We start from the raw sequence: 10,740 nt of genomic DNA, 5'->3' as shown, positions 1-10,740 counted from the left end.
GTGGAAAAGTCTGATTTAATGCCATTTAATTCCAGGCGATAAGGCAAGAAAAAGTGAAAAATTTGAAAGGGGGTGTAGACTTTCTATAGGTACTGTTTATATGATAAGCACCGAACGAGGTGAGCATGTTCTCGAGAGTAATAGCAGAATGTTGTATCGTGGACTCGGATCTCTCGGGCCTCCTGTTCCCCTAAAGGAGCACACACTCCATCGCTCGGGGTATCTTGAAAGCCGTCCATCCTCTCTACACAAAACACTGGAAAACTTGTCACCTTCCCAACACGTGCAGACAATGCCTCTTGTGACAAGTCTAAAAAATAACTCCGAGGTCCTTTTTCGAATAATAGGCAGCAAAAAAAGGAAAGCTCATTCTAGAAGAATTCAAACAGATTCTTTCTTCGCTGTTTATTCAAATCTACATAGCGTTCAAAGCGTTCAAAAAGTTCTACGAACGGGATACTCACAATAGTTCAAGACGCGATAAGTGAAAAGAAAGTTTTGTTTGTTTGTTTTTTAAAAATACAAGATCGAGGCTCGTGTTAGAGCTAACATTAATCACAAAAAAAAAAAACTGACACATAAAACATAAGATAAAGGGAGCGGGAGACAAGATGGGGAAAGAGAGGGTAGCACACAAGTACAACAGTAGAGAACAGGGACATCGGGAGATCTGTGGGAGGGAGAGGGCTTGGGAAAGAGGGGGGGGTGAGGGTGGGAGAGGTAAAAAAAAGACATGGACACTGCTAGGACTTTCAGGAAAGAAGTCGGAATTTCAAAAAAGTGGATCTGGGGTGAATTAACGGGGGTTGAAAAGATCAAGGTTTTGGATGGGGGAAGACAAGAGTTTAACGTATGTAGATGAAAAATCCATCGATATATTTTAATTCTTATTAGTTATTTGTCATTATTTATTGGAAAATGTAACTTTGGTGGATGTTACACAATCTGAGAGTATCTCGTTTGTAGAACTTTATGCGCACCTTGTACACAGGTATCCCGGGCTTCCTCTGGGCGACCTTATTAGTCTCTTTTGATGTTAACATGGAAATCTGGAGGAATGTTCACGTGTTAACGCTGGTAAATGTTTTCCTCATGAGTTTGAAGTTTCACGGTATTAGTCTAAGTGTTCATACCTGCAAGACAACGTTTCTTATTGCTGAACCAAACTTTGACCTTAACCAACTGATGCCCGCAGATGGTACACCCAGTTTAACGTCCATCCGAGGGATGGCACACACACACTGATGAATCACCCTGCTTGTGACACACCTGGATGGTGGTTTATAGCTGTGTCGGGATTCGAACCCATGCGGCTAGACAGCTTAGAGGTGAGTGCGCGTACCTCTCGGGCTAGGCCATCCAGGTGGTGTGCGCGTGCGAAGGTACGTCTATTTGTTATACGCATTGCATGAGAAATATCCTTTTGTATTCATAACTACCCACTATGTACATCATACTTTGTTTGATAATTGAGGAATGATTTATTCAGGGTTTAATGTTGGGATTGTATTATTGCAGGACTTTAATCCACACCTGTGATGTCGTTCTGCATTTCCGGTGTTTACGTTAAATGTAGTCAAACGCTGTGTAATTACTGCGATAATTTTTGCAGCATACTGGACTTAATTGCTTAATGATCGAAACCAAAAGTCGACAAATCTGAAACGTCTTGTTTTTGTAAATGATAACCCCATTCCCGACAGGTGTAATCAACCGTTGTGTGTTGGCGCGGTCGCGGGTCCAAATGAATGATGTACGAGTGAGTGAGCACCTCTTCCACAATAAGGATCACTCCTTGCAATGAAGGGTTTTCCAGTTACACCAACGGAATCACTCTTTTGGTATCTCCGATGAAATCCTGAACTTGTCATTGTACTTGTTTAAACGACGCTTTGTATTATGTTATCACCATCATTACCTCCACCACCAAAGGTGGGGATGGAGGTTATGTTTTCACCCCTGTTTGTCTGTTTGTTTAGTGTGAACAAAATATCTCAAAAAGTTGTCGACAGATTTGGACGAAATTTGGCAGATATGTAGCGTATGTGACAAGGACGAAATGATTAGATTTTGGTGAAGATCCGGATTCGGATCCGGCTACTAGAATTTTAAAAGTGATTCTTCACCATTGGGAGATCGGGCCAAAAACGATACATAGCAGGATATCTCAAAAAGTTGTGGACGGATTTGGACGAAATTTGGCAGATATGTAGCGTATGTCACAAGGACAAAATTGTTAGATTTTGGTGAAGATTTGGATTCGGATCCGGCTACTAGAATTTTAAAGAGATTCTTCACCATTAGGAGATGGGGCCAAAAACTATACATAGCAGGATATCTCAAAAAGTTGTGGACGGATTTGGACGAAACTTGGTGAACCGATTGTTTGTCTGACAAGGACAATTCGATTCGATTCTGGTGAAGATCTGAATATGGATTCGGATATGAGAATTATTTAATTTTCAAGTGATTCTTCTCCATTGGGAGATCGGGCCAAAAACGATACATAGCAGGATATCTGAAAAAGTTATGGACAGATTTGGACGAAACGTGTTGGACAGGTTGTGTGTGTGACAAGGAAGAATCGATTCAATTTTGGTGAAGATCCGGATCCAGATCCAAATGGTATAATTTTTAGTTGATTCTTCATCATTCGGAAATTGGGCCAAAAACGACACATAGCAGGATATCTCAAAAAGTTGTGGACAGATTTGGACGAAGCATGTTGGACAGGTTGTGTGTGTGACAAGGAAGAATCGATTCAATTTTGGTGAAGATCCGGATCCAGATCCAAATGGTATCATTTTTAGTTGATTCTTCATCATTCGGAAATTGAGCCAAAAACGACACATAGCAGGATATCTCAAAAAGTTGTGGACAGATTTGAACGAAATTTGGTGGACAGGTTGTGTGTGTGACAAGGAAGAATCCATTCGATTTTGGTGAAGATCTGAATATGGATTCGGATATGAGAATTTTTTAAAAAGTAATTCTTCACCATTGGGTGATTTGGCCAACCAGGTGGAGGTATGCTCTCTACTGAGTGCCGTTCTCGTTTGATAATTTGTTTATACCATGTGATCCTTCGCGCACTTGACTCAACCACTGCATGAGTTTCACTGCATACGGTTGGAGGTACACACACACACTCGCCTCTAAGCTGCCTCGCCTGGGGTTCGAATCCCGACCCAGGTATAAACTGTAATCCTGGTGTTTCACATGCAGGGTGATTCATCAACGTGTTCGTTGGTGGATGTTAAATATCCCACGGTGTCTTTCGCGATGAGTAGGCAAGCTATCACCGACACCCTGACCAGATTCAAAATTCCTGAATTTTTGTGGCCTGCAACTTAGCAGTACATCACTTCCTCAAGTCATCCTCCATCCCTATACCCATGATCTTTTCTATCCTCATTAACCCTCCCCACATACCTTTGTCCATAGCAAGTTGCTATAAGTTTCCTTTCCTCTTCTCTCTCCTTCCCCTCGTGTCCTGTCGGTCCCCGCGTTGCCCTACTACTGCACCACTATCAGTACAACATTGCTTTCTGCTCTCTGTAACCTCGCTCTTCCATGAGCATATATTTTGTAAACAAAGAAAGAAACTTTTCATGATTCTCCAGAGTCAAGGCCGAGGCACAACAGGCAATGGGAATGTTACCACCTATTGATATCACGTGACGAGGCCTTCGTCGTTCTGCAACATATCAAAATCTAACTTGCGAAGGTTCCAAATGTAGACGCGTACTTGTAAATTTGAGGCGGTGGTTCCATATTTTTATGGAAAACAAAATCTAAAGGTTAAAACTCCTGGCCAAAGTGACAGAGAAAAATCATCTCGATTTGACAATTCTTATCCAGTTGATTATATCTAGTTCGACAAGCTCTGCTGCCGACTCAGATATTGACATCGACGATGAGGTTTAAATGTCTAGTCTCTTCAACTTCGTCCACTGTTCGCTTCTCAGGTTCAGGGCCATGTGGCAAGACCGTCTGGAGAAGCGTTTGGGCGGGGCCTCGGCAGACCCTCGCTCTGATTGGCTGTGCAACTTCAAGCCCAGTTGCCGGTTGGTTCCAGGCGTCTCTGGTCTATTTAAAAGCAGCGCTAGGGCTGGGGGAGCTATGGTTTTGTGGTACCGCTCATTAGTGGGTCCATCGATCCTTAGTCTGCTGGAGGGAAGAAGTTTTTTTTTTTCCTTGTAATAAGTTTATTTAGGCACAGGTTGCTCCAGGTGTTGCTCTTTAGGCACAGGTTCCATCATATTACTGCTCCAGGTGAACACGGATCGCTGTCGTTACTGGTTAGTCACCTGGGGCATACCCTAGCCGTGACCATCGACTGTCGGTGTCCATCAATAGAAGGGGCTGGTGTTGGCGTTGGTTCTGATCTGAAGACCCTCTATGTATACCTGGTTCTCATATACTCCAGTATCCATTGCTCCCGAGGTCTCTTACACGATGTGGACCCATTTCGTCGCCACAGCGTACACCCTCCTCCTGTTCCTCCTGGTTTCGTCGTCCCTAGCTAATCCACAGGAATACGACTACACCTATGGCTGGCAGGCGGACACGTACTACGAGGGCGCGGTGTTGCCCCGGAGTGCCGGAGTTCATTTCTATTCGAAGCAGCCGGTGTGCCTGCCCATCCCCACGGACCTGCGTCTATGCCAGTCCGTGGGATACTCAAGCATGCGCCTGCCCAACCTGCTGGAGCACGAGAGTCTCCCCGAAGTGCTCCAGCAGGCTGGTAGCTGGGTCCCGCTGCTCGCCCGCCGCTGCCACCCGGACACCCAGCGCTTCCTGTGCTCGCTCTTCGCGCCCGTGTGTCTCGACCGACCCATATTCCCGTGTCGTTCGCTCTGCGAGGCCGTGAGAGACTCGTGCGCACCCGTCATGGAGTCCTTCGGGTTTCCTTGGCCTGAGATGCTGCGCTGCAACCGCTTTCCCTTGGACAATGATCTCTGCGTGACGATGCAATTTGCCAAGACCAAGCATCCTCTGCCCGGTAAATAAGTCTCCCCCAATGCTCTTGCCCCTTACACCCCTTACACCCCTTACACCATGCATTTGAATCACCACCCATCACCTCTGGTGCGAAGGTGTCACAGGCTGGTCTGAAGTTAGGACATTAAGCTGGAGTTAGGACATTAAGCTGGTCTGAAGTTAGGACATCTGAAGTTAGGACATTAAGCCTGCCAGCACTGGTCGCGATTGGTGGATGCTCATGACCCCGCAGAGTTATTGGTGAAGAGTACACGAGTTATTGCCGGCATCCTGGAATTACTAATTCCTACCCTGACAGACGACTGGAAGGGCAATGGCAAACCCCCCAGTATAACCCTTGCTAAGACACCACTTCAGCAGCACCGACACGCTGTCAATAATATGGTACATTGACGATGATAGGGGTTTACAAACTGTTTTATTGGAGTGAACTTGTAGGCCTCGGGGTGGGAAAAAGAAAAATGCTCGAGATGTCCACGGGGTCCACGATATGGAAGTTCTCTGGAATATGTCTGTCCATGCATCGTATCACGCATACAATGTGTCTGTACGTACAGAGGATGTTGAGTCCTTTGGTGTTATAGGGTTACGTTCCTCATTCCGTCCTCTTAAATGTTTCTACAGTGGTCTTTGGTTCTCCTTTGGTGTTATAGGGTTACACACTTCATTCCGTCCTCTTAAATGTTCCTACAGTGGACTTTGGTGTTATAGGGTTACACACTTCATTCCATCCTCTTAAATGTTCCTACAGTGGTCTCTGGTTCCCCTCTGGTGTTATAGGGTTCATGCGTACATCATTCCGTCCTCTTAAATGTTCCTAAAGTGGAGCTTTGGTTCCCCTCTGGTGTTATAGGGTTCATGCGTACCCCATTCCGTCCTCTTAAATGTTCCTAAAGTGGAGCTTTGGTTCCCCTCTGGTGTTATAGGGTTACACACTTCATTCCATCCTCTTAAATGTTCCTACAGTGGTCTCTGGTTCCCCTCTGGTGTTATAGGGTTCATGCGTACATCATTCCTTCCCCTTAAAAGTTCCTACAGTGGAGCTTTGGTTCCCCTCTGGTGTTATGGGGTTCGTGCGTACCCCATTCCGTCCTCTTAAATGTTCCTAAAGTGGATCTTTGGCTCTCCTCTGGTGTTGTAGGGTTCGTGCGTACCTCATTCCGTCCTCTTAAACATTCTTAGAGGATCTTTGGTTCTCCTTTGGTATGGAAGGTTCATGTGTACAGCGTACCTCATTCCGTCACCTTAAAAGTTCCTACAGTGGATCTTTGGTTCTCTTTTGGTGTTATAGGGTTCATGCGTACATTATTCCTTCCCCTTAAAAGTTCCTACAGTGGAGCTTTGGTTCTCTTTTGGTGTTATAGGGTTCATGCGTACATTATTCCTTCCCCTTAAAAGTTCCTACAGTGGAGCTTTGGTTCCCCTCTGGTGTTATGGGGTTCGTGCATACCTCATTCCGTCCCCTTAAAAGTTCCTACAGTGGAGCTTTGGTTCCCCTCTGGTGTTATGGGGTTCGTGCATACCTCATTCCGTCCCCTTAAAAGTTCCTACAGTGGAGCTTTGGTTCCCCTCTGGTGTTATGGGGTTCGTGCATACCTCATTCCTTCCCCTTAAAAGTTCCTACAGTGGAGCTTTGGTTCCCCTCTGGTGTTATGGGGTTCGTGCATACCTCATTCCGTCCCCTTAAAAGTTCCTACAGTGGAGCTTTGGTTCCCCTCTGGTGTTATGGGGTTCGTGCATACCTCATTCCGTCCCCTTAAAAGTTCCTACAGTGGAGCTTTGGTTCCCCTCTGGTGTTATGGGGTTCGTGCATACCTCATTCCGTCCCCTTAAAAGTTCCTACAGTGGATCTTTGGTTATCCTTTGGTGTTATAGGGTCACATCCCTCATTATGTCATCTTAAACATTCTTTAAAAAAAAAAAATCTTTCCGGTGGCCTCTTGCGAGGCCTTGCTTGGATTTAGTTTGAATCACATTTGGCTGTTTGATTTGATCTATGTTTTCATTCCAAAGGTCATTTTGGGTAGACATTCTACAATGTCTACAGATAACGTACATTTTTGGATGGAATGTCCAGAAAACGTTTCGGGACCAGACATTAGGTCTCCTTGCTGCCTGGAATAGGAAATAGTTTGCTCTCAGCGTCACGTGACCATGTGTCGGATATGCTCTGACACAATTGCTTTTCATCTCTACTCGAAATCGCTGCAGGATAAAGTGCAATCATTAAAAGTAATCCATAAGCTGCAGGCCGCACGGTTTCTGACTTATCTATATGCTTCCACGTGCATGTCGCATTGTGACGGGGTGCTTGTGGTTTGGGGACATCTATTTATCACGTACGCACTGGGATGGATTGGCCTGGCTTGATTGACAAAAACTGGCTTTTATGCACTCTGAACCACTGGACGTAATGAGTTGAAAACTGGTGGTTGTACTCGGGGTGTGCACAGGAAGGTCTTAGGTGGTTAAAAAAATAGTCCTGGGGGTTCAGGGTCTGCATGGTTGGTCCTTCTCATTCCATTAGGCATGGTGCCATTGGTAAGGGGGCACAATCCTGGACGGGTCACCACTCCGACACAGGATACTTGAATGGCTCATTTTGCCAACCTCGGAAGGATGTAAAGGTGAGTCACCCCACCTGGTTTTATTTTGTCATGGTGGGGGCTTAAACTCAAGACCCTAAGATCTTAAGAATTAAGCCACCACCAGGCTTCTCAGAGCAGGGGCAGGACCCCCAATTCCCTCAATGTAAATATGTTTGGCATAGCATCGCTCCCATTGGAAAAGGGTATTAAAAGTCATACAAAATTTACGTCAATTCCAAGGAAATTATCCCGTCCATAATTCTGGGGATTGTCCCATGCGTAAGGACGAGTTATTCACGAGTCAATACAATTAATAAAACGAAGAAAATGGATGATGATAGGGAGAAAGGAAAGTAAGGGAATGTGGGGAGAGAAGAAAAACATGTTTTGGAGGAAGTAGGAGGAGGAAAGGGAGGGAAGCATGTATGAAGCAGGGGGTGGGTGGTGGTCAAAATACTGCCAAAGTTACGTAAGTAATGAATATATGTTTGGTGCGATACCCACTACTTGACATTTATATATATACATATACATACATACACACACACACACACACACACACACACACACACACACACACACACACACACACACACACACACACACACACACACACACACACACACACACACACACACGAGCTTATAAGTACCCAGCGTTGCCCTTAGGAATTCAATGAAATGTCTATTTAAATATTTCCTGCATGACAATCACAAAACATAGTACTCGATCAGTCCCGGGAAGAATGCAGGCAGGGTACAAGAACATACTAACTCGAGACCTAAACACGGAGGTGTTATATTATATACCTGTGTAAAGCAATGTTTTTAATAGCAATCGCACGTGTAAACACTATAATAATTAAATACCGTATGTTTTGACAGCAAATCACTTACAACCTCAACATACGATCTTCACAGTACATATTACTCAATCGCACCCCAAAAAAAAAAACTCAGGCAGTGTATTAGCACAAGACCAGGTCCAGGCCTGAAGACCAAATTATCTGATTGTTTTTTAATTATTTTTTTTATCCAAACATCGCCCTTGACCTTCCTCTGGATGAAAGAGGAGGCCATGAAAAAGTTTGGTTGCACTGGTTTCTGAAGGGTCCAAATGCATAACGAGCACACAAACAAACAGACTTTAATACCCTGCGCTCACGAAGCGAAATGCGGTTAAGCATTCAGGTACGTACGTACGTGTATGTGCCGTACATGTGCCGTGTCTGCATTTAAAAATTCTTTTTCTCGGCAACCGTTGGTCCGATTGACATGAACTTTTCACCATAGGAGGGCCTCCTCCTGCATAATATTTTAATGAATACTATGACGTCATAGGTCACGTGGTACAGGCGCCATCTTGGAAAAACGTGACACCTCTATATCTCCCAAACCGCTCAAGGGAAAAAATACAAATATGGCTCAATGTCAAGTACTCACCATGGGGAATAAGAGATGTTTATGATGATGTCATCGGTGCCTTAATTATGACGTCATAATTCGACAAGTACAACACTTGATCTGATCAGTATGAAAAAAAAAATTCCTCTGCAACTGTTAGTCCGATTGGCACGAAATTTTCAGAATATGAGCGGATCCTCCTGTGGAATTTTTAAAATGATAATTATGACGTCATATGTCACGTGGTACAGGCGCCATCTTGGAAAAATCGAAAAAAGGTTGCACCTCTATATCTCCGAAACTGCTCCATGGAAAAAAAACCTGAAACGTGGCTCATTGTCAAGTACTCTATTTGGGGAATAAGATATGTTAATGATGATGTCATCGGTACTTTAATTATGACGTCATAATTCGACAAGTACAATGCTTGATTCGATCAGTATGAATTTTTTTCTCTGCAATTCTTGGTCTGATTGAAACGAAATTTTCACCATAGGAGTGCCTCCTCCTATAGAGTATTTAAATGATTATTATGACGTCATAGGTCACATGGTACAGGCGCCATCTTGGAAAAACTTCGCACCTCTATATCTCTGAAACCACTCCATCTATATTGGCTTCCGCTTCCGGTCCGGTCTGAAGAGGACGCAGGCGTCACATGCTCGCCGCTTCTTCGACTGGGCCACTGTCTGTGGCTTGCTTTTTTGGTGGTCGTGCGGGTTTTTGGCCATTGAGTCTGCCCTCCGCATAGTCCCGGCTCTGCTCCCTGCTTCGCCTACCCGGCTCCTTCGCCTGCTCGCTGTTTCCTCGGGCACGCTCTCGTGGGTTGTGTCCTTCGCAGCGGTGTGGCGGCGGTTTTCCCGCTGTGATCTTGATTTGTAGCGGCGGCGGTTGATTGCCGCTGCATTTCCCGCTTTGCCGTGATCAACCTTGGCCTCGTGATCGTCTCCTTGCTCCTGTCTGCCCTCTGCTTGGTCCCGACTCTGCTCCTGGCTTCACCTACCTGGCTCCTTCGTTTCCTTGGGCCTGCTCCCGTGCGTTGGGACCATTGTTTCACCTTCTCAACCTTGGCCTCGTGCTCGCCTCTCCGCTCCTGCCTGGCATGGCTCTGCGGTACTCCGCCGCAAGGCTCCTTCTGCTCAATACCCGCTCCACCCCATTATGCATCTCTGCCATCAAATCAAATGGACTCCTCCGACGACCCAGGTACATTCACCGTGGCTCCGGTCGTAAGTTTGTATATGTACAATCAGGTCACTCCATCCCCGTCCTCTGGTCGGCTCAGCGCACTCCCACTCATCGTCCCAGCGCACCTAGTCACGGCAACGCACAAAATCGCACCTCCTGACTGCGAACCCTGGCTAAATCACCTGAATTCATCCCCGCTGTTCAAAACAACATCAAGCTCACCCTGTTCAACACCCGGTCCCTCAACAACAAATGCCTCATCCTCAACGACTACATCCTGGATAACAAACTGGACTTTCTCTGTCTCACCGAAACCTGGCAACAACCACTGGACTACTACACGCTCAACCTCACCACACCCAAAGGATATTCCTACGTCAATAAACCACGCTCGGAGGGCCGAGGTGGTGGAATTGCCGTTATCCACCGTCAAGACATCAGGACCAGCCTCATCCCCATCGCCTCATCCTCATCCTTTGAACACCTGGCTTTTAAACTCTCTGGTCGCACGCAGTCAGTCATGGCTGTCGTCTACCGCCCTCCCAAACCACACCCAT

At 45.7% G+C, this 10,740-nt stretch overlaps 1 protein-coding gene across 1 annotated transcript in view; it reads left to right on the top strand.

Moving 5' to 3' along the window:
* The first annotated feature begins 4,122 nt into the window (after window positions 1-4,122).
* LOC137420713 (secreted frizzled-related protein 5) overlaps window positions 4,123-10,740 on the top strand; it is an 88,310-nt gene continuing 81,692 nt past the window's right edge. Inside the window, exon 1 of the mRNA XM_068106006.2 lies at window positions 4,123-5,005. Coding sequence (XP_067962107.2) covers window positions 4,402-5,005 — 604 coding nt within the window. The 5' untranslated portion in view covers window positions 4,123-4,401. The remainder of the gene's footprint in view (window positions 5,006-10,740) is intronic.

Source organism: Myxine glutinosa, chromosome 2 (genome assembly GCF_964187855.1).
Source record: "Myxine glutinosa chromosome 2, kmMyxGlut1.1, whole genome shotgun sequence".
Taxonomy (NCBI): domain Eukaryota; kingdom Metazoa; phylum Chordata; class Myxini; order Myxiniformes; family Myxinidae; genus Myxine; species Myxine glutinosa.
Note: the sequence above shows the minus strand (reverse complement) of the source record. Positions and strands in the feature narration are given on the sequence as shown.